This window comes from Haemaphysalis longicornis, unplaced genomic scaffold (assembly GCF_048455015.1).
Source record: "Haemaphysalis longicornis isolate Haplotype H1 unplaced genomic scaffold, Haemaphysalis longicornis Haplotype H1 scaffold_10, whole genome shotgun sequence".
Taxonomy (NCBI): Eukaryota; Metazoa; Arthropoda; class Arachnida; order Ixodida; family Ixodidae; genus Haemaphysalis; species Haemaphysalis longicornis.
The window spans coordinates 71,455,464-71,483,452 of record NW_027526204.1 but is presented as its reverse complement, the minus strand read 5'-3'; the positions used below and the strand labels follow the sequence as shown (position 1 = coordinate 71,483,452).

Sequence of the window (27,989 nt, the reverse complement as noted above, 5' to 3'; positions counted from 1 at the left end):
CGAAAATCTCCCAACTGTTAGACAATTGGTTCATATTTGCTGTAAGCTGCGTTTCCTTGACTTCAGTCTATCATTTGGTGTTGCGCATTGGGAAATCGCTGCAGGTGATCGCAGCTTCGCTGTCGAACCCCGGATTAGAAGCATTTTTTCTTTGCTTTACACAAGTAAATCTGTAGGCAGCTGTACAGGCAAAAAAGAAAAAAAAAAAGCAACCAGATAAGTGTTATTTAGTCCATCAAATGCGATCTGTGCAAATTTCAGTGCGAACTAGCAAGAGCTAGGGTGAACCTCCCCGGAGCCCTGTTGAAATGGCCCCGGACCGGTATTCTGGAGGCCGTGGGTTCGGGTCCCATCCGGGAAACATGTTATTCCATTTTTTTGTTTCCTTTCAAAAATTAAACGCACTCCAACACGCACACAAAAATGGTGCAGTTTGCACGAATAGTGCAAGGACAGCATCGCTGGCGGCCCCTCTCCCTTCGTCGCGAATACCCGGCTGTTGCACCTCAAATGGACTTCCGAACTTGCTGCTGAAAGTTCTCCATGAATGGCAGGCCCGGACCATTTTGTGCGCAAGCTTTCACATCTCTCCCAAAGTGGACCGCGTCAGCAATTGCGTTAGAACCCGCTGCAACCGGTACGAGACGCGAACTGTGGAGAGATCACTCCACGAACGAACGACGTCGGGCGCTCCTAACGGGGCGCATGCTTACGTGCGCTCGGTCTGTTTTCTTGGTATTTTTTCTGGTAACGCTGTACGGCGGGACTAAAAGCTTAAACAAACTCTGCTGTTAAAACGACCGGATGAATTCAGTCCCCTTCGCCATTCCTTGGCGTTCTTGACTGCTAGTCAAATTTATTTCTATGTTCATTCAACGAGCGCCCCTCGTTTCCCATCACCGGTATATGTATATACTGCGTAATACATTCAATATCGCGGCACACATAATAAGATAAACTTTTCACAATTTCTTGTTTGTTTTTGCCTCTTGCTCGCTGCTAGCACCTTCTCACGCCGGGAAACAATAAAACGAAACCGAAACTGCTGCAGTTTGTTAGACGTCTACATAAGCAGGAGAGACAGGCAGGCCAGCTATTTTCACGGGACCGATAGCGCTCGCACAGAAGTGAAGATGGCGACCAGCTGGCCCGTATCCGTGCGAGTTCGGACCCTGATTCGGGTCGGGGGCCGGGGGCCCCTGACCACTTCCTGCCGGTACAACGCCGCCGCAGCGGGTGCACCACCGGCAACTCCACCGCCGCAAACGAAAACCAAATTCGGCCCGCTGAAGGATGAAGACCGCATCTTCCAGAACCTCTACGGGCGCCACGACTGGCGTTTGAAGGGCGCTATGAGTCGCGGCGACTGGTACAAGACCAAGGAGATTGTTCTCAAGGGCGCCGATTGGATTATCGACGAAATTAAGAAGAGCGGACTCCGAGGCAGGGGAGGCGCTGGCTTCCCGTCGGGTCTCAAGTGGAGTTTCATGAACAAGCCTTCGGACGGCAGGCCCAAATACCTGGTGGTCAACGCCGATGAAGGTGAGTAGTCGGTAGCCTTGGCTTGTGTCCTAATCTTCACGAAGTTTAGCTGACAGTACCCGTTATATCACCACGCGCGTTCGACGACACTGCCTACGGTATGCACATGCAAAAAAAGAACATCGCAAGCGTTTTGCTACGACTGAAACGGTGGTGGGCTGTCCGACTCGGCGAGGCATGCGGCAGTACCCCTGTTCTGACTTTTGAAGCTGTCGTCGTTGCAAAATGAGGTGCCTGGTATAAACGTTTGATTGAAAATTTCTAACCACTGACCTGCAGCCGCAGTTTGTGAATTTATTCAATGACGCACTTTCAAAAAAAAAAGAAAAAGTTGCGTTCGCTGTCAACTTTGTACATATCGATCCGTCTCGACGTGGGAAACTGCGCAGTGCGCCAAGTTGCTCTATTTATACGCGGAGCTGGCCGAACATGCTGAGACAAGTCCGGGCTCTTCAAGGGACGCGGGATTTCGGGGACTTTATTTTCTGCAACGTAACTGCGCGTGGCATGTCAGCGTGAGCGCTTATGAGCAGATAAACACCGCTCCGTATCACTGATAAGGTAATCCCGGATTATTTCAAAAAATGGCGATGAGCTACTGAGAAATGGAAACTCTGTCGGTAGCTTCCGTATGTGCTGTGGGAGAGCAATATCAAGGTCAGGTAGCTTCCAAAAGTACCGTGGTGGTGAAATACAGGTTTTGAGGTCGGGTAGCCGGAAAGTCATGGTCACACAAAGTTAGAAGAATGTTGGGGTGGGGTGCATTGAATTCATTAAAGCAATTAAATACTTGGATTGTGAGATCCACTTGGTGCACTGCAATGGAGGGCACTGGGGTAATATAGTTATTTTCATCCACAGCTAATTGATCTAGGCTCTCGTAATGGCGTACATGTTGACTATGATTCGAGGATCACATGCAAGAGTTTGTACCTTTGTTATGTGCAACTGGGTCCCCCGGTGATATACGTCCTTATGAAGCTGCTGTTGGTCTATGGCACGGATGTATAACTGACTGGCACCTCTTTCGTAGTTGGGTCTCCAATCTTCTTGCACATAACCACAGATTTCACCCTAATAACATTTAATGTTTTGAAATGAAGCCGAATGAGTTGCCGTACTGTTAGTCCTCAAATAAAAAAATTTTATTTATCATAGAACATGGTGTATGTTTGGCTCCATTCGAAAAATTAACGGGCGTATTAGTGCAATTCTTTTCACTTATTCACGCACATCGAACAGGTCTCCTCTCCCCAAATTATCCCAGCTGTCGCCTTTCCGTGACCTTGAGGTCACTGCTCTGAGCGTCACAGTTCCTTCCGTGCATTCATAATGGTCAAAGGTGTCATCTCTTCCTGCACTTTCTTTTATAAGGCGCCAGTTGAGGACATCTCTGTGTGTTTGTGTGTGCATGTGAATTGCTGTATATTCTAGTGTATAAGACGTGGCCTTTTTTTTTTCAAAATCTTGCTATTGCGCCCTATACATTGAGCATATTGCGGTTTTCATCGTTGTTTTTCAAGCGGCGAAATACTCCCACAACCTTTCTGAGGAAAATGAGCAAACTTTTGATGGTGCATTGGAAGATGAAGGCTTCGAGTAAAACTAAAGTGCTGCACCTGTGCCTACGCAAGAGCTTTTTGGTGGGCGTGTTGCCTTCTTTTTTTTTCTCATCATTTCCCCCTGCGTAAAGTGCTCTCACACGCGTGAAGCATTTTGTGATTGTCTCAGCTGCCTATAGAATCAAGCCTCACTGTCCTAAGTGGGTAAATTACTTACTTGTTGGAAGCTACCCACCGCGGTGGCTCATGGCTAAGGTGCTGCGTTGCTGAGCCCAGAGACACGGGTTTGCTCCTGGCTGTGGTGGCTGCATCACAGAGGCGAAAAGCGAAAGTGCCCGTGTGTTGAGATTTTAGCTCACGTTAAAGATCTCCATGTGTATAATTAATCCGTAGCCCTCCACTACAGCGCGCCTCAAAGCCCAGGTGAAGCGTCGGCGCAGTAAACCCCATAATCCGAGCTTTTATTAGAAGCTGGCATATACAGGAGTACGTCTTGTACACTGGAAGATACGGTGAACCTGTTCTCGTATTCGGTCTCCTTCCTCTAAGAGCGGAATCAACTAACAAAATTAAAGCCATTCCACTTAATGTGAAAGCTGTCGGAAGTGCAGAGCAGTGATTCGCCATAACGGGCTGTAGCGTCGTTCTCCGCTCACTGTTACCAGCAAATGCTATTCAAACTTCCCGCCTTCGCAGTGCTCCTGTGCCCCCTGCCTGAAACTGTGCTAGCGGGAGTTCTGCTCTCTTCGTGCTTTTCTCCCCGCACGTGCCGGCGTTGCACTGCCACATTTTGCGTTTACTATCGCAAAAACCAACCCAACGGGCGTCCTTAACTACAGGAATGCGGGTGCTGCCGGTTAATTACGTATATTTTCCCTCAAATGTACCTATAGTTTTCTTTGCGCTAAACAAGGGGGAGATGTATGACAAGCGCCACCGTTTCACGAGTTTTCGTACACTTATGACTATATAAACCGCTTGGCTTTCTAAGCCTTTGGGGTACGCCACGAACAACAGCGTTACCCCGGGACGCTGCCTTGGTGCTCTATATACTTGGGTCGAGCGAGCGAGCTAGGATGACAAGGCGAGCGCCTAAAGTGCTCTGCACATAAAATGACCTTACACTGCTTCCCCTGCAGGTGAGCCGGGCACGTGCAAAGATCGGGAGATCATGCGCCACGACCCGCACACGCTGGTCGAGGGCTGCCTCGTGGCCGGCCGAGCGATGGGGGCGTGCGCCGCCTACATCTACATCCGCGGCGAGTTCTACAACGAGGCGTCCAACCTGCAGATCGCCATCCGCGAGGCGTACCAGGCCGGCTTGCTCGGCAAGAATGCCTGCGGCTCCGGCTATGACTTTGACGTGTACGTGCACCGGGGCGCTGGCGCCTACATCTGCGGCGAGGAGACGGCGCTCATTGAGTCCATCGAGGGCAAGCAGGGCAAACCAAGGTGGGTGGACGGAATTGTTCTCTAAGGACTGGGTGTACCCGTTTTGCACCCCCAGTTCAACCTGGTGTAGCCCTGGTGTAGCTGAACTGGTGAGAGGTGTTTACGGTTTTACGCGAATTCGCCATGTAGAAAGTTTTCTTTGAGCTACGTGGCCTACCAACTTGGAGCGTAGCAAATGTTAAGGGCTGTAAATTATAAAACGTTGCGCCACCGGAGAATGCGATTTTTTAAATGCAGAGCATTTCTTTAACTCACGATGTCACCCGGCGTTGTCGGCGTGCCTCGGCGTCCGCAACAGCCGTTCCAGGTGTGCCCTCTCCCCCACTCCTCCTCTCCCGCATCACGCTACCCTCCTCGCTCTCAACAACAGGTCCGCACCCCTCCCCCTACACTATATAAAAACATAATACTTACCGGCGCCTGGTTTCGATCCCACGACCCTGTGGGTGGAACGCAAGGTACATGGTGCTCTACCCACTGCGCCACAAAGCCGGCACAAATGGGAGGCTACGAACGCGCCTTATATCCTTGACTCATTCAAACTACGTCAAGAAACTGCTGATACAACGCATTCACTACCACCAACTCCCCAAACACTAAACGTTAACGCAATACACCCACCCCTATGCGACGCATTTACTCGAGTCCCCCTTGCGGAGATATGGGCCCTTTTTATTATGCAGTGCATCACCAGAGGTGTACCATTTTATGCTCAACAACTCGCCGCCGGAGGGCACAAGTACAGGCTTTATTTTACAGTTAAGAAAAATCAAATTTGTTGACGCAACCAGTTTGGCCATTTGGCTGCCATGCTGGGAATTGCGCAGGTATGTTGCACTTATTCTCCTGGGTGCCTGCACGTCCATTGTTTGAATCACTTTAAAAAAAGAGAAGTCTCAGTGAGTTGCTGTGAGTTCACTGTCAAAACACCTGTGAAAGAAGAAATGGGAAATATTAGTGCAGACTATCCACGAACATTGAATCACTTCTAGGTGGGTCCTTCTTACGACGTGGTCGGCTCTTTGGCATCAAAAAAAAAAAAAAAAGGAAGGGAAATAAGACAGGGGAATTCATTTCTAAACAAATAGCATTGTTTTCAGTTGAACTAAGTTTGAAACAGCTTTCAAAAGTAAGATTTTCATTTAGGACTGAAAGTGGGTCACCCTTTGGTGTTGTCCTTTTAACTGGACTCGAAGGAATGGCCCTTTATTGGAAGAAATAATGGCTGGAAAAGTTACTTGAGGAGTAAAATATTTAATCCTGTTGCGCATGTGGAAAAAAGGTGACAGGCAAATGGTAAACGGTACATTTTCACAGTTTTACATTAACGAAACATAAAACGAAGAAGGCTATGTGGTTGTACATTGCACTGAATGCACAGAGTCTTGCTGCGTCGTTCTCAGCCTTACAGTTGAATCGTGTTTTGCCTTACTTTGTCCTGTACAGAACGTTCAACCTAATGTGTTAATGTACATGAACACTTCATGTACAGCCGCATACCATGTGGAAGGAGGGGAACCTTGCAAATTTTACGATACATGAAATGAAGAGAAGGATGATCTTGTGTATTGTCAAATTTGCACTGTTCCCCTCTTTTTGCAACCATATACAAGCCACAACCCAAGCCTCGGTCCTAACTTGCATACCATAAAGTAGCCCTGAAAAAGTTTATTAGTATCCTAGCATACATCACCTTGCATTGCAATTTCCAGTAAAAGGTAAAATAGAGGGGCTTTTTTACTCGGCCTCTAATGTCCAAAAAGCATGGCATCTTGCGGGCACACATCTCACAACGCTCATTGTAGTCTTTGTGGCCTGTCACAATCATTCAGATTGATTGATTGATTGATTGATTGTAGGGTTTAACGCGCCGACGCAACGCAGGCGATGAGGCGTGCCGTAGTGGAGGGCTCCGGATTAATTTTGACCACCTGGGGATCGAAATCTCGCCGAAATCTCGTACACACGGACGTTTTTGCTTCTCACTTCCACCAGAAAACCGTCCTTTGCGGCCGGGAATCAAACCCGCATCGTCGTGCTCAGCAGCACAGCAACCATTCAGAGTGACTCGTTTGTCGTGTCTCGTTTGTCGCAGGCTTAAGCCCCCGTTTCCAGCTGACGTGGGCGTCTTCGGCTGCCCGACCACGGTGACCAACGTGGAGACGGTGGCCGTCTCGCCGACCATCTGCCGCCGGGGTGGCGAGTGGTTCGCCTCGTTCGGCCGCACCCGCAACAGTGGCACCAAGCTGTTCAACATCTCGGGACACGTCAACTCCCCGTGCACCGTCGAGGAGGAGATGTCCATCCCACTTAAGGAGCTGATCGAGCGGCATGCCGGCGGCGTCATCGGCGGCTGGGACAACCTCCTCGGCGTCATCCCCGGCGGCTCCTCGACGCCCGTTATCCCCAAGAACGTCTGCGATGACGTGCTCATGGACTTCGACGCGCTCGTCGCGGCTCAAACCGGCCTGGGCACGGCCGCCGTGATCGTGATGAACAAGCAGACGGACATCATCAGGGCGATTGCGCGCCTCATCGAGTTCTACAAGCACGAGAGCTGCGGCCAGTGCACTCCGTGCCGCGAGGGGGTCACCTGGCTGAACAAGATGATGCCGCGCTTTGTCAGCGGCGACGCCAAAGTGGAGGAGATCGACATGATCTACGAGCTCTCGAAGCAGATCGAGGGACACACCATCTGCGCGTTGGGCGACGGAGCTGCCTGGCCTGTCCAGGGACTTATCCGGCACTTCCGGCCAGTCATCGAGGAACGCATCCAGCAGTTCAAGGGGAAGTCGCGGGCCGCTTCGACTTAGCGGCTGATTGTGTGGTGGGCAGCGGCCGCCTGTAGTAGTTGAAATAAATTAAGGTTAATTGATCTGGAAAGACTGTTCAGTTTGTTTTTGTTAAACCTTGGTGGATCGAAGCCTGCATTGCGAGTCATTTACTGTGAGAATAGTTTTAGTGGGTGAGACTCGTTTTAAGAAGTTGCCTTGTTGAAAACGGTAACGTCAGATGCAGTAAAGCATGGAGCCTTCAAAAAAATCAAAATTTTAAATCAGTTGGAATATATGTCAGTGTTCTAGAGTTACTGGCACATTTTGAAGGCTGGGCTCAAAGGTTGAAGACCTTGATGACCTTGGGTGTACAGTCAGTGGATCTCCTGCATTTTGTACTGGCCTGTGGGTGTCGTAACTTAGGAGGGTTCTTCCTTGCCTGAGGATGCTTTAAGTCCAGATGTTTTTGCTATCACTAAATAAAATACAACTTTTTGTATTTGCCTTCTCTAAAAGTGCACCCAATTCATTCAGAATATTTGATGGTGGAATTGTGAAGAGAAATAAACTCCAGCTGGAACCTTCACACACAGCTGTTGAGCTAGGACTTCAAAATTGATCAGTTTTTTTATGCCTCGCTTGGAGCTAATTTTACAGCTCATTAAAACCTTGGTGGCACCACTGGCAAGGAACCATTTTGAGTGCCCATTTCAAACACTGTAGTTTAATGAGATGTAAAATTAGTTCCAAGCGATGCATCAAAAAAACTCATTCTCATATTGCACTCTCCAGGGTTCATAGTGTTGGAAAATGTAAAGATTACGGTTTTATGACCAACACAGTTTTGTCTACTGTTCCTCTAAAATTGGTTAATTACCTCTGATTATCTCAGTAACTAATTGGCCAACTAAAAAAATAATGCCATATTTGAAATCAGTGGGGGAAAAGCAGCAAGACTGATAAGTTTCACGGAGTTTACTTCAAAATTAAAAGACATAGTATTAAGAGCCATGTCCCCCCAGCGTAGAGGAAGTCCTCCAAAGTGGTACTGCTGAAAACGACCCCATCACTTTTCAGGCACCTGAATGTTTCTTCAAGGTGGCCTGACTGTCTTCCTCGCCACATCTGAGTTCTTGGGCATCAAACAGAGCCCATTGGTTGGCCTCTGCGCTATCATGTTCTTCAGGGGAACTCGCGCTTGCAGCCACGTTGTTCTCCGGATACAGCTTTCCGGATACAGTTCTGTTTGACTTCCTTGAATGTAGTCTTCCAGGATGCAAAAGACATAGCGAATGATTGTGACCCGTTTTCCTTGATGCTGTGTTTTCGGTGGAATCGAGCTGTAGCTTGTCAATCAGCAATTGAAGTGCAGCTGAAGTGCAGTTTGGTAGAAAAAATTGTAGCTCAACGTTTGTTGGCTTCACGTCAACAGCGGGATAGGTGGTGATGGCACCACATTTTGTCTGAGTGGCGGCGACACACGGCATAAACAAGAGCAAAGAGGAGAGTCAGTGTTCCCAGCAGGGTGCAAGCAGTGCAGAAACAGCCACCCCGGAAGCGGCAGCCATGCAGGCAACGAGAATGGTGCTCAACTTGCCACGGTGGCCGCTTCTCAGATGGAGCTGGAAAGTGAAAACGCCTGTGTGTCGATATTTCGGCGCATGTCAAAGATCCCCCGGAGTTCAAAATCAATCCGGAGCCCTCCACTACGATGCACCTGACAGCCCAGGTGTAGCTTCGGCCCACTAAACCCCCAAAATTTGAATTTTCAGAATGTTTGGCAGATGCAAGCCAATGACAGGCGGGCAAGTGTGCATGCTAACACATGAACCTACATATTGCTTGTATTCACTGCCGAGGTGCGCATGCAGGCAACCATGTGAGTGCGCCGTCACTCGTTACATCGGGCTCCGCGGGGTGGCGGTACTTGTCCGTGCTAGGTAGAGTTCCTGTATATAGCTCCCCTATACAGGAACTCTAGTGCTAAGCGCACGACTGTGTTGCACATTACAAACTCTACCTTACCGAATGTAAAGTATTGCCTCGAGTCCAATGTGAGTGCGATTAATAAATTAATAACATCTCTCTTGATGCCACCATTGAGAATCGGGTTGAAACGGAGCAGACGACGCACGCCGGTGTTTTTTTTTTGTCCGGCGTGCGGGCGCAGTGGCCCAAGCCGTGCCTTGTCCGTGGCGCATCGGCCATGCCTGTGGCTGTTTCCAGTGTTGCGAAGCGAAGAAATTGACAGCTAAACTTTTCAACAAATACCATCTATAGTAGGCACGGGAAAGAGGGAGACCAGTTTAAGCCACAGCAAAGGGGTGAGGATTGGGAGAGAGTGCGTGCGTGTTCTGCCTCCTTTGTTGGTGGCGAAGCAATAAAAGAACAGGGAAGGGTGGCGGGCCACTCTTGCTGCCTATCGCCTGCCTGCAGCAGAGCAAATGCCGCATCTATTACCCTAGTAGCTTGTGCTGGCAACCCTTTCCCCTTTGGCCATCATAGTCGAGGCAAAATTGTCCTTTTAAGTCACTTTTCTTGCAAACCTAGAGACTTTGGTGTAATGAAATTGCACCAACACATGCTTCGTCATACGGAGATTAAGTATGCATTGTTTTCAGTGGGCATTAAGATTTAGGTTACTTTATAATTTCGTTGTAACTTGTAACTTCATTATATCGAGTTTCGTAATATTGAGATTCATTATATTGAGGTTTTACTGTCTCAGGGTGCAATTTTTTTTAACTCTTGGACGTTGAGCCAGATGTAGGTGAGGTGCTTGAATTTAAATGTGGAAAATTGTTACCTCATGCATTGTTGACTGAACAGCTGCGTTAAACAGAACAGTGCACGCTTAATTCAAGGTGCATTTTGTATTTGCACTCAAGGTAATGGACTCACAAGAGCTGCTTAGTGTGTTCTAGCATTTCACCACATGTTAACGATCACAGTGACACTAATCAAGTAGAACTGGATCAATACATTTAAATTCCATTTGGGTAACAGTTACCATTTGGTTAGATATATATGGGATTTTAATGTGCTGAAGCTTCACCTGGGGCTGTCAGTGTCACTGTAGTGAAGGGCTCAGGATTAATTTTGACGACTCGGGAATCTTTAAAGTGTGCCAGAATCTTGGAACACGGGCATTTTTTCTTTTCGCCTCCATCAGAAAAACAGCTGCATTGTCCTGGATCGAACAGGTGTCCTTGGGCAGAGCAGCACCATGCCTTAGCCATTGCACAGGTAACATTTAATTGGCAGTGAAGTATTGAGAAAACAATAAACATGGCTGATTGTGGAGTGGTCTGACGTTAAGTGCTGAAATATTAAAGGCATGGCTGTAATATCCTGGCTGTGGATTTGTCAGAGCTAGCACATAGTTTAAGAAAATTTTCTGCCGCTGGCCTTGTTTTGTTTTTTTTAACTTGGTAACCAGGAGAAACACCGTCAAACATTTCAAAAGGATCCTTTATTAACAACTAATGATAAAAATAAAGTTCTGTACAGGTCACCGAAAGAGGCCAGTCCCTTGGAAATATTGCGTCACCGGAAATGTGTTTTTTTCTTGAGCACATTTTTTCATCACTGTAGAGTTTCAAACACACGCGAAGTACTGTGTTGCGTAAACTCCATTAATCTATGCCCTGTGTGCAACAGAAAAAAAGATGCTCACATGTATAAAACTGCACATATAGAAACCTGCCCACACGTTCATGTTCATTTGTAGAATTGTTCATCTGTAGAATGCACAGCTGCAAAATCTCGTCACAGCCACAGCAATTTTTTCGGGCTATGTTGTCGCGTCATCTTTGTACACGGGAACTAGTACAACAAAGCAATGTGACAACAATGTGATAATGTGCTCATCCCAAGTGTTAGTGTGCGTATGTAAGTATCCCCTAAATGCAGCTGTCGTCCTCCTTGCTCTGATGATGGATTCCAAGGTTTACAAATCTACCACAGTGAACCGTGATAAGCCCATGCAAATATCTCGCGCGGCACTAAGCGTCTAATCCGAGTGTTGTTAGAAGGTCGTCAATGAGCTTCAGTTTCTCGTTGGCGTTCACAATTTCCGCTGTGCTCCGGGCGTTGGAGCTGATGTAGAAGCGAATGTCGTCGACAACGGTGATCGAGTCCGTCTCTTGGCGGAGCTTCACCTCTTCTGCATCCTCTCTGACAATCTCGTGAAACTCTGGGAGCTTTATGACCTGGGGGTTGCAAAAAAAGCGTGCGTTAAAATACACTGAAATCTGGGGAAAAATTCTAAAAAAAAAGATTACAATATAAATGTAACTTAACTGTTTTTACTACTACGACAGTAACAAGGCTTAAATTTCAGGAAGGTGGTTTGTGACACATTATGAAATACAGTAGGGGATGTCAGGATGTCGACACAGCAGCTCTGACTAATCCCTAGACTGGCCTGAATAGGATATGCAGTCAATCCCGGATATATCGAACTCCAAGGGGATCACAGAATAGTTCAATATATCAATTTGATATATAAAATATTTTCTTTTGCATAGGATTTCCAAGGGGATGTTTGGACTGTTCGATATTGCAATAATTTGATATATCTGGGTTTGATACTATATCTGGGATCGACTATGCTATGTTTAAAAGGAAAGGTTGAGGTCTTGTAAACAGTGCAGAATGCAATTTTGGCAGCTCAATGGTGAAGAGCAATAATTGCTAAAAATAAAAAAATTAAGGACTTGCAACCACAAATTAAAGAAACTGTGTGTAGTGAACTATAACCGCTACCTGGCTGATTTTTTGCTTGAACTGCGGGCCTTCGTAAACCCTTTCCCATATTTCTCCAACAGGCCAGAGTGCCATCCTTTCTATAATAAATGTATTCATTCATTCATTTTACTTATCATTGGCATTTGAAAGGGTTCAAGGAACTGGACGTGTGCCTTCAGTAGCAGAATGCAAAAAAGCACTTTATGTTCTCAGTGGACGTGTCTGTTTGCTCACGTAGCCATCGCCCAGTAGCGATTCATGCCTGTAGCCCACTTGTAAGGCCACTCAAAACAAAACTGATGGCTGATGCTACATTGTACATAAAGCTATTGTGTTGCAAAGCTTTTTGCAATTCACGCTATTTAAAAGTAATGATTCAACAGTAGAATTTCAATTTTGTGAATTCTGATTCCGTAGACATGTTTATTAATAAAAGTTACGGTGAATAAAAAGCGGTTTTGGGTAATGAGACAAGTAGTAAAAAAGATCATTACAAACTTTTGACATTTTGCGACGACATTTAAACAACGGAAAATTTAAAATGCAACTCAAAGCTTTGCTCCCTCCATCTGCTGCGTTTTGAGTTCACTATACATGAAGCCGACTTCGTTGAAACGGGTCAAGTCGTGGCCCTGTGCTTCTGTGGTGGCATCGTATGAGGATTGTTAAAAGGTACGTAGAAGAGCAAGTTGAAAACTTTCCGCTGAAAAAACTACAAATTGATTTTAAAAATTAAAAACAGCATTTGTGGAGGGCTATACGCAGAGGCTACACTTTCACTTGCAAGCTGCATTTGTTTTTTGTTTTTTTCCATCCCAGAGGACACACAGGTTTCCTGAAGGGCGGCGGCACATCAATTATCGGAAGCGGCGACTACGTCTTCATTTGACAAAAATGTCTTCTCCTGCTGGCCCAAACTTCCGCGTTTGGGAAGCACCAGAAGTAGTATTGGGCCAGTTCTCAAAAACAAAAAGGACGATGGATCAGCTCAAAGCCAAAGTCACACACTTTTGCCAATGTGACAGCCAGGTAACAAAATGCGGTGTTCTCTCTTTCATTGCAGCAGTGCGCACTCAAACTTCGAGCATCTGTGCAACATGAGAGATCTAATCACATCCATCCGATGTCTGGGCTGAGTTAGTTCCGACACTCATGCTTGCCAGCTGCGACATCATATAAAACACAAAGGAGTGGCAACTATTACGAGTTCACCAAATTTATCACACCACCCATGTATTTCTGGTGAGGCACCCGAAGCCAAGGTTGAACTTGCGCCCTGTGTAACCATCGCTAGCACGGGAACAAGACCAACCCTTGTTCCTCACCTCAGCCAAGTGCTTGGCCATGAACTCGACGCACTGGTTCTCCAATCTCGGCAGGCGGAACATCCGAGATGCCCGTAGCGTGCCGCATACGCTCTCCACGTCGAGCGTCCGACCTATCACCACCCCACACTGCCGCTTGAGGTCTGGCAGGAGGTAGACGTCGGCGACGCACAGAACGTCCCAGGCGTTCGCGGCACTCAACTGCAGCGGGACAGAAACAACAATGCCTGCCTCTGTGTTCTTGCAAACTCTGGTTCTCTTACGTAGAGATGGCATCGTGCGTACAGCAAATTGTCATCTCTCCATTGTCTTTCATTGCTATTCTCCATTCTGTTGTCCTTTCCCTCTACTCAGTGCTAAAGGGACCCTGCGACACTCTTTGAGCAGTGCAAGTAAACCGGCACAACGCTTAGCTTACACTACCAGAAATACCCGAGCCAAATATTACACGTGCACGTGAAGCGGTGAGCACGCAAATCGCTGTGAAAGACGCTTAAAAACCAACTGCGCTCTCTTCAGTCTTCCTTATTATGTCCCCTTGGTATGGCCTAAACGACATCATTGAGGCCATGGCTGTCCAATCGGCTGTCACTGGTGAACTTCGCGGCTAATTTCTCGCATTTTCTGTGAAGATCCGCTGTCGTCAGCGCTGTGTGTGAACCTCTTCTATGCCTGAACCTGTAGGCACAGTTTTGCCATTTCTTTTGTGCTTTGAGTGGGTGCGGAGTTTGAGTGATGAGCTCAATACTTCCCTTTCAACCAGACTGCTCGACAACAAATGTTTATTGCTTCAAAAACGCCCTACCAGCCGGTGCGCGTGCTTGCGAGCAGGCACCCATGCCTGCTTTTTTGTGGCACCAGACCGGAAATAGACGCCTCCACGTTGCAGAGAAGAGGAGAAAACTCCCCAGACTGTGATATATTGGAGGCCGCGGAAGAAAATGCTGCGAGCCGCCCCCCTCTCCAGGAGAGAGCGCGCAGCTTTCGTTGCGTTGTCCGCAGTCGAGTTGAGAGGGAATGATTATGCGCGATTTCTCATCGCGTGATTTCTCATTGCGCGTAGTTTTGGTGATAGTGAACAGATTTTCATAATTCTTGACGGAGGAGATTGCTGGGACAATAGACTTTACCCCAAAATACATTCCTTGTAGTAGATGGTACGTGTTGCAGGGTCCCTTTATGGACCATGGCTTGTTTCTCCAACCAAACTTTATGCTTTTTTTTTTTCAAACTTTCCGCAGCACTTTGCTTTTTATGTACAACAGTGACGCGACTGTTAGCATGCACATTACTAAATACCTCCCCCCCGCACCATCTTTTCATTTTGACAAACTGAAGAAATGAGCCAATAAAGCCTCTGTAAACTTTTGAACCTCAGAAACTCCCCAAAGTTGGCGGGCATAAGAAAAATTAAGCCCAGTTCCACCCAGCGTGAAATCTGCCGAAACAGCCGAGCTGTGGTTCTCTAGTGTGGGCTCAAATGCCAATGGGCGCTCGCCCGAGAACAGCAGCGCCATCACTGTACAAATTTTGCAGTTCACACAAAAACAAACAAAAAACAAAAAAGAAGTCAACATCTCCACTCCATGGATGATGGCGAGGGTACAGAGTACGGGGACTCGAAATGACATCCAAGTTGCGCCCCGACCGTCATTTGATTTGAGCTGCGAGTTGCACCTTGATTATTCCCTCAATGGAAGTGCAACTCACGGCTCAAATCGAATTTCGCTTGATTTTTGCTCGATGGTGGTGTGTGTACGGATGGACACGAGTGGACATTGGGAGGTACTAAGGTACTCGGCACTGTTACAGGCGAGGGAGTAAGCCGTTTGACTCTCGGGTACTAACTCACGGTCGTAGCCCAATGGGCGAGACGACTGACACTAACTCTGTCTGGTCTGCCAGACACAGGCTCGAATCCTGCCGGTGCCTGTGTGATTTTTGTGCGATTGTAAATGCTATGCGCACGGACACGGATGGATATTCTGCAGTCCTAAGGTACTCCACACCTAAAAAAAAAAGCAGCTAAACGTCAGCAGAAAGAGGCTCCTTCTCCCACCACTAGCGGGAGGGAGAGGAACCCGCCCCTGCAAGACCACTGCGACTTCTATTGGTGGATCTGGGAACCGGTTTCTGCGAGACTGCCTGCGTGACGCATGACCTACAGCAGACTTACGAAAGGGCTCAACCTATAAAATCATGGAATACTGCACCCACCCTGTCATCCAGGTTGCTGTAGACATGGCGCAGCACGCAGCCAAAGACTTCGGCCGTCACCCGGTGCAGTTCGATGACCGGTAACTGAAGGTCAGCTCCTGCCCTGCTGGCTTCTGTAAAGTGGTCTTCCACCAGGGCACGGAAGTACTCACTCCGGTTGCACAGGAACAGCTGAGACGACAAGCGCATGCGACACCACTTTGTTCACGGAAGTTGCAAAATGGACGTTTAGTAGCAGTGGGCACCTGTTTTGAAGTGGTATCGAGTGCAGACTACATTTTGCAGCTCAGTGCCTTGCGTTAGGTTCTGACCAAAATATTGCGAGTCTATCAGTTTGTGTCGGCAATCGCTTCCACTCACTATACAGCTAGTGTAAAAGGTTATGTAGCTCTCCATGTAATGTGGGTATCTTGAGAAACATTACGCTGAAATTGATCGCTTAGGCAACCCTATCATTACACTTATCTTCTGTATTCTAGCCAAGGAAAGCAATTTGTTGATTGATTGATTGTAGGGTTTAACGCGCCGACGCAACGCAGGCGATGAGGCGCGCCGTAGTGGAGGGCTCCGGATTAATTTTGACCACCTGGGGATCTTTATCGTGCGCCGAAATCTCGTACACACGGGCGTTTTTGCTTTTCGCCTCCATCAGAAAAGCGGCCGCCGCGGCCGGGAATCGAACCCGCGACCTCGTGCTCAGCAGCGCAACGCCTTAGCCACTAAGCCACCGCGGCGGGTAAAGCAATTTGTGAAAAGCAAGACCTGAAATTCGTGCAATGCATGCTTCGTCTATGCTTTATGTAGCCTTATGTGCCATTGAAAGACTCCTTCACTTATGACAGCTGTCTATTGGTAAAAATTCAGGAACAATTCCATTTGTGTGAGCCCTCGAATGCAGCGAGGGCAATCGAACAGTCAGGTGATGCGACAAGTAGAATGAACCAGTCACCTTGTGGCATAGGAAGTGCCTGCCACCCACGCTAAAGCAGATGTCTGGGTGATTTCCATTTTCCGACAGGGACGGCACATCGTGAAGGGTTGCCTGGTCAGAGACGGGCAGACACAACACATGGGTGAACTTTAAAATGCACCAACACGGCAAAACTAATGACATGGCTTGGTTGGGCCCACTGACAAGTTTCAAAGACCTTTTTCTCCGATACATCAAAAAACATGAATAATTCAAGGCTTCATTTAACTGCATTTTCAAGTGTTGGGTTAATAGTACCAACAGTAAGTTGCTTAACAGTAGTACGGATTCAAAATTGCGGCTGCAGCTGAAAAAGCCATCATTTGCCTGAAGAAGACGTGGCACAAAACGACTTTTTCTCCGCGAAGTGAGCCGCTGGCTCACGTGCTGTCGAATGATCACGGATGAGCCATTTGGCATGAATAAGGTAGCAATTCTTTGATGCTTTTTTCCACTTGTTTTCATTGTTTTCGTGGGCGGGCTGCTGTGCATTTGTGTGGTGAGTACATCTTTTCTTCCATGTAAATTGTCGGCAGAAATGTACATTGGCTATAACAAAGTAATTACAACTGCCCCTTCAACTTTGTTACAATGAGGTTTTACTGCAAGTAGCCTATGTTAGTAACGTACAGGAGACTGAGCAGCTGATTTCAGTTTTGCTTTACAGTGAGAGGGAGCACATACGTGTAACCAGGGGAGGAATTCTTAGTTTTTTCCGTTTTATGTCTGTTCCAAAGCATCCATTTTAAGCGAGCCGTGATTGGCTGGAAGCAGATGATGTGGGATTCTGATGCAGCACAAGCGAAGCGGGGCATCTACCGTATTTTTGCACGTATAACCTGCCCCTGCATGTTATCCGCACCCCACTTTCAGCCCGCCGGAAAAGAAAAAAAAGTCCTCGCTTATTCCTCCACATTTGATACAGGAAAGGCTGCACTAAGCAACACATCCCATACTATGTACACAGAAAAAGCCTATATTTAGCGAGTAGAATACACTCACTGCAAGGCGAAGGTCACAATTCACTCAGTGTCACTGCTCTCGCTAGAGTTATCACTTCAGCCTCACTGGTTTCGCTGTCCTTACAGTCCTCACTATTGTACAAAAAGTTATCTTCACGACACAACGCCCAGTGCAGCTTCACGGCCCAGTGCAGCGCCTGTGAATGTCTATTTCTCGTCTTCCATGCCGTTTCTTTGTGCTGTTTTTTGCCTTCAGTATGAACCAACTAGCCTGTCTTCACACTCTGGCACAATGCGCATTTCTGTGAAGCTGCACTAAAGGCAAAACCCCACGTATTATCCGCACCCCTACTTTGCCATCGAATTTTTTTGCATTTTTGGTGCGGGCTATACACGCGAAAATACGGTATTTCTGTGCACATCATTGGTCAGAGGCCTCACAAGTAAAACCGTGTACAGTAAAACCTCGTTACAAGAGACACTGTTACAAGAGACACTTGGTTATAAGAGACATTTGAATGAAAGCGATTTGGTTTGTTTTCCTATGTTCGCCATGTTAGCAACATTGCATACAAGAGACCTTGGTTACAAGAGACACATTTTTTGGCTCCCTTGAGTGTCTCTTGTAACGAGGTTTTACTGTAACAAGTGAAATGGAAGCAAAATGGCCACATCTGCGACGGACACAACTCGGAATTCCATCCTGGGCCGATCCAGACAGTGTGTATAGGCCGTTCCTCCAAACAAATGGTGTACCTAATAAATTCTCTTTGTCCATCCAAGCGTCAATTCATATTGCACAATGTGGCTCAATGGCAGCCAACTATGCCACCGCAACTTTTATGAAGAATAAAAATATTCACATACATTTACACAATTACTATGTGAGGCTCCTGAAACTATATGTAGCTTATTACTGCTTTCATAGACATTTCCAGGAACGCTGAAAGCAAGGACTGCCCTCTTTGCTGACCTCAGGGCCTTCATAATCAAGCTCGTGGAAGGGTCACTCACCCCTGGTGCAAGCTCAATGGGTAAGGTGGCCAAGTCCTTCTGAAGTTGCTCCCGGTACTGAGCTGGCTCGAGCAGCACTGTCGCGTTCTCCATTTCAACAATGCTTTTCCGGCGTCCTGCATTCAAGCCATTGTTGCAAGTTGATATTTTATGAAGGGGCCACGAAGACTGATTGATTGATTGATTGTAGGTTTTAACGCGCCGACGCAACACAGGCAATGAGGCGCGCCGTAGTGGAGGGCTCCGGATTAATTTCGACCACCTGGGGATCTTTAACGTGCGCCGAAATCTCGTACACACGGGCGTTTTTGCTTTTCGCCTCCATCAGAAAAGCGGCTGCCGCGGCCGGGAATCGAACCCGCGACCTCATGCTCAGCAGCGCAACGCCTTAGCTACTGAGCCACCGCGGCGGGTGGGGCCACGAAGACAAAAAATGTGGTTGATCCCTCTTTCATGGGAATCGGCAAAACCCGAAAGTGAAAGGGGCCTTCGCAGGAACAGCTGAATGTTAAAGGAATTAGTACCTTCTTGTGCGAAGGGTTCGCGAGCCTGACCCCACCAGACGAAGTGACACCGACACGCAAGAAACAAAAAAAACAGGGGAGGGTGCCTCAATTCATGCGCGTCCCCGTACACGAAGGTGCCGGCATCGAGGTGCCAACTGTCGGCGTTCATTAGCGTCATGATGCACTACTTCGCTTCGCCTCTCCTAGACGGCAGCACCACCTGAATGAGCCATAGTGAAGGACATAAGGCGCGTTCGTAGCATTGCTCATGTCTCAGTTCACAGCGCAGTGAGAAGAGCACCACGTACCTCCCGTTGCGGCCAGAGAGTCGTGGGATCGAAACCGGGCGTTGCCGCGTCAATGGCACTTTTTCTGGAAACGTCACTTCCGTGACGGATATCACTTCACCAAAATCTTTGTGTAGCCGGGCATAAAACACTTTCGTGTTAATACAGCTTTGTTCAATTTGTAAGAACTGGACCTTTGTAGCTCACTCAACTCCGTTCCAGTTTTTGAACAGAAAAGATGCGAGAAATATTGAAAAACTTACAAATTTCTCGCTACAATGAAGCATTATGGGCCGGCGCTAAAAGGCGTACTGTAAAGTTCCGAAAGAACGCCCACCCAAAGTACAGAGAGATATCACGTGAAAAATATGGCGCAGGCAAACTTCCAGGTCAGGTGCGAAAAACTACAAAAATGTGGCTGCGCCGCCAGCCAGAACTGCAGAGATATCAAGTAAAAAAAGTTGGACAGGTTGTGTGTCTGTTCTTCGAAATTGAGGCATCGGTGGTGTTTGCAGCCGCAGGACGTTTCGCGGAGGGAGCGTCGCAGAGTTGTGAAGGTGTCCAAGGGGGTGGTTGATCTTTGGGCAGTGGAGTACCAACTCTTTTGCGAGTGGGGGGGAAAAAACCCAGGCTCGCACGTGCATGTGCATGCATGTGCAAAAAATGTGGTTGCAGACTGTCTTCAATCGCACAATGTGAACCCCTCCCCCAGACAGGTAAGTTACACTGCTTTATCCAGACTTGTCACTTCACCCAGGATTTTAACGTAGCCACGTTGTTTTTGTCTTTTTAAGGATGTACAGACTGTTCCAAGTAACGGGCAATCGCGAGGGATAGGTTGAGGTGCCATCCTGTTCTTTATCAAGAAAAGCATACGACTCCTGGATCCACCGACTTCCCCAGCCGCTTCACCACACATCGCCATGCCGCATATTGCATTCTCTCTCTTAAAGGTGGGTAATAAAGCCAGTGCTCTAAATCCCACGTATGGCAGACAAGCGAACAAACTTTGTTTCCTGTTCTGTCAGGAATTGCAACAACGCGGCTTAGGTTGCGAGTTCGTTTATTTGTCGCTTAGAATGGTACGCTAACAAAACAAGCACACACAGCAGTATCGTGTGCTTGTTTGAACTCGCTTGGCTTATCCAGAATTCTCGTCGTTTGGCTTCTCAGGATTACAAACCTTCCCAAAAGTTAGTTTCCTGTAAGCTTTCCTAGACAAAAACGAATTCTCCTTCCTAGAACTCCTTCACGACTTGGTCCAAATCAAGTGCACCAATTCTCTCCCAATGAACACAAAGAAGAAGGTGGGTTAGCTTAGACAAATGTTGTGCATCGTAGGAATGTCTTCAGGTGCCGAAGACCACTAGGAAATCTATCTGATCTGGCTGCAGACGCTGCAGCGTCAGAATTAGGATGATAAGAATGACCACTTGATCCACAAGGTCACTTATGGATCAAAACATAAGCTAATTCGTCTGGCTAAAGAATGCACATTGCACGGTTAAAGGTCTTCCACAATCGATGGCAGCATCAGAAGCGGCGCATGAAGCTGGTCGCGGTCAAAATCTGAAGCATAAATACCTAACTGCTGTTTCAAATTGGCACATAATGGGAGACTTCCTGATGCTGAACCGTTTATATCTCTTCGAGTCTGACCAGCGCGTCAAAGCTTCCCTTTACAAACCTTCTGTGCACTTCACTGATCAACCGGTCTAATATTGCATAAAAATCCTGCCTGAGTTTCTACCTGTACAAATACCGCCTCGACTGCTGACCCAAAGGTCGCGGATTCGTACCCAGGCTACGGCGACCGCATTTCGACGGAGGCGAAATGCTAGAAGCCCGTGTACCTAGCTTTAGGTGCACGTTAATGAACCGCAGGTGGTTGAAATTTTCCGAGCCCTCCACTATGCTGTCTCTCCCCCCTCTCTTTTTTACTGTCCTATTTCCCTCATCCTACGAGGCTGTGCCATGCTCGTTATGGGTTGCAGAAATAAGCATCGTCGTTTCCTAAATCACAACCCCCCCCTGAGTGGCAGTCCCCTCCGCAATGTTGGCGCTTAAAGCTGCATGCAGAGAGAACATACCGTGCATTGCGGTTGGGCAAGAAGGAAAATCTTCACGGCCGAAGTGGAGGCCGCAAAATAAAAATAACCCTTAATTATGCGACTGCTATGGTGAAAGAAATCTTGGCATCAGTTCTTGGATTTTTCAGTGTGCAGCCGGCAAACACCGCTTTAAAAACTAGAGTCCACTTTTGACAGCGACGGGTCAGCGCCCTCCTTAAAATCGTAGACCCCTCTTTCTTACTCTTGCCGTAAATTTAAAACACTACGAAGTGCCCGTGCACTATTATTTTCCTTTATTTTTTTTACTCCCCCCCCCCACCCCAGTGAACGCAAGCACGTCTTGTAGAAGTCTTATCTTGTGTAGCTGTTCAAGACATCTTGATCTGCACATTAGGACAGCTACCACACTTCTATACAACATCTGGGCAAGACCTCCAAGACGTCTACGGAACACCTGATCAGGATTTTTATAGACACTGTCAAGATGTGACACAGCCACCCTGTAGCTCGGCTAATGCAACGCTATGCCTGAGCTACAAGACGTCTTGCAAGATAATCTTGACGACATCTCAGACTGCTGGAAATTCCAAGAAGGTGTTTACAGGACAAATACTAGACACCTCATAGCTATCTGGATTGAAAGCAACAGAACGTTTATTCTCCGTTTTGACGACATTCTCAAAAATATTGCATAGTAATCTACGAGACGACTTGACGCCCATTTCTCTATCATTGCACACCCTTCAATAAGCTTTTAATCAAAGACAAGGCAAGCCGTTATGGTTGCAGTGTATTTTTAGAGGCAAATGCAAACAGCTCACCCTGACCCAGCACGTGCGCCAGCATGTCCTTGGCATCTATGATGACAGGATGCAGCCTGCATCGCGACGCGAGCTCTGCAAACCCCTCAAAGTGCTTCCCCCGCAGCTCGAGTCTACCTGCAAAAAGCGCAGCATTGTGAGGTATGTAAGAGGGCCTTCAAACAGTCGAAGCATGCATATGGTCATTTGATCAGAACAGCACACGAGAGGCTTGTTTGTAACCACTACAGCGGGGAGGAAACAGATTAGAAGATGCATTTTCACATTTGACACTGCATCTGTCATTGTTAGAATGTGTCTCTCGCACAGTGAAAGTTTCACAGAAGAGCCTGTTTGTAAAAATATTTCAACAAGGAACTTTGTTAGCAAAGGACTTCGTTGCAAGCTGTGCTAAGAAAGTAATTCCAGCCACTCTTGTCCGCTTTCGTAAATGAAAACACTTGTGGCACGAGCTAGTTCGAACACTTGCCTGTGTACAGGTACCGGACGACAATCCGAAATATTTCAGCATCCACCTGCATAGAAAGGGACTTGTAAGCTCATTAAATGCGCCCTGCTTTCGGTACGGCTTTTTTCTGAAAGGGGTCACGTTGACAAAAAGTAAAAAAAAACAACCAACTACCCCTCTGTTGAAACAACGATGGGGGAACACAAAGCTTTCCAAAACAAGTCCAACACCAAACGAACCAACCCAAAAGCGATAGAGGGGGTATGACGTACGAATGTGCACTCTTTATGTGAACACCTGTTTCTTACTGGGACGGTTTACTGAACTGTAACTGTGCTCTCTACTGCTTTACTGATGCAGGCATTCCATGGCTTTCCCTAGCGTTCAACCATTATCGCCTCGTTAGCAATAACTTTCACGACACCCTTTGAGACTTCCTTGGTGACGGTTCACAGTACAATTCCAGGTCAGCTTGGTCGTGTCTAGGGCAACTTGTACCGCAGCGCACCTACCAGATTGTGCGTTACTGGAACCAGCTGCCGACCTGCCCACTTTTGCTGCAGTGACCGCCGAAAGAACTCGCACCGGGCCGCTAGGACGCAGCGGTGAGCAGGAACTGTTCCACCTTGCACGCTGAACGTCACATCGCAGTGCTTGACATCCTCAAAGCACCTGAAAAAAAAACAAGGTGATCTTGTTACGTCGGATTTTTTATTGGGACACGAAACATGATTGGGAAATGCATGCTGGGAAAATGAGACAGGCCTCTGGCTTATTGCGATGTGTGATAGGGGAACATCGGTCACTTCTATCCAAGCCAAAGATATTGGGAAAGTTGTGCTTTCAAATCGCTACGTGATTACAGTAAAACCAGCACGCTAATTACTCGAAACAAAACTAATTCGATTCTTCTGTATGTACAGTCTCCCAAATTATTAATATAGCGGGAGCGACGACCGACTGGCATGTCAGTGCCTTATCACGGTGTCCAGCAGCGAAATAGGCGAGATTACACGGACGTGCACAGGGCTATCTGCCTTGAGAGTGGTACACCCCCTGCCACAGCATATGAATGACTTTGTTCACGAGAAACCGTGGTTATTTTAAGTGCACGTGCATATCAAATGCGCATTTGATTTTTCATTCGGATCACTTGTCCCACACAGTGTAAGGAATGCCACTCGAAAGAAACAGGACGAGTTTTTTTGGCCGTAATGTCCTCAGGCGGCTGCCGGATATAATGCGGTAAATAAAAAATCTGATAAAAATAAAAACTTGTGCTCCACGCTGCTTAGCTACCTTTGGCGGTAGCGAAACGACCTTGCAAGATAACTGATTGATTGTGGGATTTATCGTGCCGACGCAACGCAGGCGATGAGGTGCACCGTAGTGGAGGGCTCCGAATTAATTTTGACCACCTGGGGATCTTTAACGTGCATCGAAAGCTTGTACACACGGGCGTTTTTGCTTTTCGCCTCCATCAGAAAAGCGGCCGCCGCGGCCGGGATCCGAACTTGCAACCTCGTGCTCAGCAGCGCAACGCCTTAGCCACTGAGCTACCGCAGCGGATGACCTTGCAAGATAAGAAACACGGGGGGTGGGGGGGTGTTTCCCTGAGGAGAACAGCGGAGCAGACGACGGTCCACACAGCAGACTTCCTATGCGCGTGCGCGTACTCTCGCCTATTTCGCCGGTGAACACAGTGATAAGGCGCTGACTTGTTGTGTTCCTACTCAGTACAATCGTATATCTGGCTGTGGTGGCAATGAAAAAAAAAAAAAAAAAAACGAAGAGAAAGAAAGCACCTTCTCAAGAACTCATCGTAGGCATCTCGGCGCATGATATTGGATGTGATCACTTTACAGTCTCGCAGGAGATTCCGGATTTCGTTGTTCAAAGAGGCGTAGAGGCAGCGTTCCCCGTCGAACGTGTCGGCCACGCACCGTGCCCCTGTGAATTGACAGGGAAGCAGGAAGGAATAAACAGCCGCTCAGACCACACGCATACCCCCCCCCCCCCCCCCCCCCCCCCCCAAATTTTAATAATGTAGCGGGACCGACGACCGATCGGCATGTCAGCGCCTCATCACGGTGTCCACCGGCAAAATAGGCGAAGGTACGCGCACGCGCATAGAACTATCTGTTGTGGGGGCGACGTCTGCTCCACTGTTCTTCTCAGGGCAACACACCCCCTGTTTTTCTTATCTTAGCCAAAGGTCTTAGCCAAAGCAGCGTAGGGCATAAAGTCATTCAGATGCAGTGGCAGGGGGTGTACCACTCTCAAGGAAACAGCGTAGCAGACGACGCTCATAGCCCTATCCGCATGCGCGTACTCTCGCCCATTTCGCTGCTGAACACCGTGATATGGCGCTGACATGCCGGGCGGTCGACGCGCCCACTATATTATTAAAAATTTGGGGGGCTGTACAACATACATTCGCATGCACACCGCGACATTTCGTCAACGCTGAGCTGTAGCCACACAGTGCGCGTCACTGCAAGAGTCAGAGGTGATGCGAGACCCGTGTTGAACGTTAAATGGCTAAGGTGGCCCATTCTTGGGACACAATAACTGTGCATTTAGTTTGTAGGCCTGCAACCCGGCACGCTACGTACGTAGTACGGCCACGTCATAGAAGTTCGGAATTACGTACCTTGAGAGAGCAGATACTCGACGACATCTTTGTGCCCGCAAAGGCACGCGTAATACCTACGAGGAAAGAACAACGTACGTACGCGGTCAGAAAACTACGAGACGAGGCGGAAACACACGCACGCGTGATACTACTTACAGGGGTGTGCCGTCCCATCTGTCCCTTACGTTTAGCTCGCTCTCCTGTTCCTCGACAAGATACCTGCAACGAAAGGAACGAAATGGTTCCGACACCCCCGACTGCAATTACGCTGACAGGCAGAAATGTAAGCGGCACCGTCGTACTTGACACGGGCGAGGTCCCCTTTCCGGCAGCTGAGGAACAGCTCGAGCGTGTTCCTTGGAAGCCCGCCGTGACTTTCGGCTATCAAGGCATCTTTTTCGAGCCTCATGTTAACGCCGTCGGCAGCCGATCGCACTTTTTCGTCGACAGCACGCGAGTGACGCGACCACAACCGAAACCTCGAGTGCCTCGAGCTACGCGGCGCATCCACGAGGTAGCGGATAAGAGCCAGTGTTTATCTTCAGTTTCGTATCTGCATACAATCAAAATTACGGATTTATGGTGACTTTATGGTTACGACCATAAAATTGACATAAGTAAATTTGTTTGTTAAAAGTTTTTTTTAACAGTGCTAATAAATAGTAGCAGCCGCAGCTAAAATATAACTTTCTGTTAAGGTCACGTGACCTCCTGTATTTCATAACGGAAGTAACGGTCGATTTTTTCCTACTTGCATTACTTGAATCGGGAAAAGCATGGATGAAAGTCCTTCCTTATGGTTCCTCCATGGGGAAAAGACATGGGAAAAAAGCGAGCTTGACGAGCTGGCGTGCGTCCAAGCGTGCGCCTTTCGTACGAGAAGTTGGCGGGTGTTAACAACTGGTGTTGTGTGTGCCATCTACATTGCGTTCCCTAGTAAGAATACAGTAAGAAACTCTATGGCTATCTAACAACGAAGCTGTGATTACCGATGAGGCTGAAGACATGTCATTGGTGGACTTCGAAGATAGGTCAGGATGGTTGGCCGGAGGCAAGTACAGTGCTTCTGTGTGTTGTGGTCCACAACTGAGTTTTGTTATGTTAGTAAAAACCCGCATTCATTTTAGTACATGTTGCTGGAGCACAGAACCTTACAAAATACCTGTGTCCTCTTAATTGAAGGAGTAATTCCTTTTCGAATATTTTTTCCTTAAATTTGGGCAGAGACAGTCAATCCCTGAGATTGCTAATTCTTAAAGTCTTTAAAGGGGGATCATTGAGGTGCTGAAGGGTATTCTCTCACCACGGCAGTTATCAATTTAGAAAAGCACACACTTCTCTACAGTTCAAGCGAAAAGATTAGCCTGTTGAAGTGTCATAGCAGGCATATTTCTTCTCAGACAAGCTGAGGCAATCAGCAGAGAAATATTAAGACCCCACACAGCTTCCTGTCCCGACTTGATTCTAAAAGCAACAAACGAGCAAATGAGTACTCGACCTCGAGCACTCAGTCGCTCGAGGTCAAGGCAAGCACTTAGGTCAAGGCATGCACTTAGGTGCTTGCCTTGATGCCTTTTCGTCACGTTGTACGTACTTCCAGTCAGTGCCTGTTCCAAAATGCGCGTAATAGTACGAAGTTTGTGCGAAATTAATGACAAGCAGCAGGAAATGTGGTTTCAGTGTTCATTAACATTATTGTTTGTGCTAGCATTTATTATTTTTTCTGATTACTTGCGTGACTATAGCGTAACAAACGTTGCAGTAATTGGTGCGGCGTAAATTACAATTTGTGTGCGTTTCTCAACCATGCAGCGGAGTGTTATATTTGATTAGCTCTTTAACAGGTGGTCTTGGATTGGTTTCGGTTTGTGTGAAGAGGTGATTACGCTTTAGGAAGGAGCGCGGCCAACATGGGTGCCAGGAAATGCTTACTCTGAAAGGTTGTACACGTGCCGTAGCTGGAACGAAACGTGCTGCTTAGTTGCACATTTTAGAGCAGCGATTAATTAGTTTCCCTTTGGAGCGTTAGAGCTAGTTACACTGTTTACCGCAGACAGGGACTTCTTAAGGCTGCACGAGAATGAACAATTCAGAAAGATTTTTTTTTATATCACGCGATTGTGTTACATTTGTTAAGGTCGCCTGATTAACCGTGACCTCGAACCAGTGCAACTACTACAGTAAGTAGGGTGTTGCTGGCACTACTATTATGGTATTTCATAAAGTGGGATTTCTTGCGCATTACTTCTGTTTGAGTTAGGTGAATAAATACTTTGGGCCATGATTATCATAGTGTCCGTTCCCTTATTTAGTGTAGGTTACTTAGCGCTATCTTGTGGTATATGTGTATAGTAGAAGCACATGTTTGCCGACTAAAAGGGTTTTGTTTCACAGGCAACTGTAGACGCCAGTTTGATTCCTCCACTGACTACTTCTAGCTACAAAGGATGAGCAAATACCATGTGCTCAAGGCCGATTCCATTTGCACCTGATTTTATGGTCTTTTAACCCCTATTGAATATAGATCTTTGCTCTACCTTTTTGAAAGGTGCATCGACCTTGTCTGTTTCAAGAGCCAAATGTAGGGATAGCTTTCAAAGGCAGGTTGCTGACAATGCATTTTAGCTTTAATTTAGCATTTAGCTTTTCTCTT

The 27,989-nt window shown here is 47.4% G+C and overlaps 2 protein-coding genes across 2 annotated transcripts; one reads left to right on the top strand and one right to left on the bottom strand.

Annotated features, from left to right (window-relative positions):
* Positions 1 to 1,095: 1,095 nt before the first annotated feature.
* Nd-51 (NADH dehydrogenase (ubiquinone) 51 kDa subunit) lies at positions 1,096 to 7,439 on the top strand. Its single transcript, XM_077689820.1, has 3 exons — positions 1,096 to 1,542; positions 4,244 to 4,556; positions 6,652 to 7,439. The coding sequence occupies exons 1-3, from the start codon at positions 1,134 to 1,136 to the stop codon at positions 7,367 to 7,369; spliced, it is 1,440 nt and encodes a 479-aa protein (XP_077545946.1). The 5' UTR covers positions 1,096 to 1,133; the 3' UTR covers positions 7,370 to 7,439.
* A 3,344-nt stretch (positions 7,440 to 10,783) lies between these two features.
* LOC144158733 (ankyrin repeat and BTB/POZ domain-containing protein 1-like) lies at positions 10,784 to 25,852 on the bottom strand. The gene is made up of 12 exons (XM_077689819.1): positions 25,639 to 25,852; positions 25,493 to 25,555; positions 25,355 to 25,410; positions 24,507 to 24,651; positions 23,214 to 23,373; positions 22,719 to 22,768; positions 22,254 to 22,366; positions 18,568 to 18,683; positions 16,571 to 16,663; positions 15,622 to 15,792; positions 13,405 to 13,605; positions 10,784 to 11,541 (listed from the first exon to the last, which is right to left on the bottom strand). The coding sequence occupies exons 1-12, from the start codon at positions 25,743 to 25,745 to the stop codon at positions 11,335 to 11,337; spliced, it is 1,482 nt and encodes a 493-aa protein (XP_077545945.1). The 5' UTR covers positions 25,746 to 25,852; the 3' UTR covers positions 10,784 to 11,334.
* Positions 25,853 to 27,989: the final 2,137 nt, after the last annotated feature.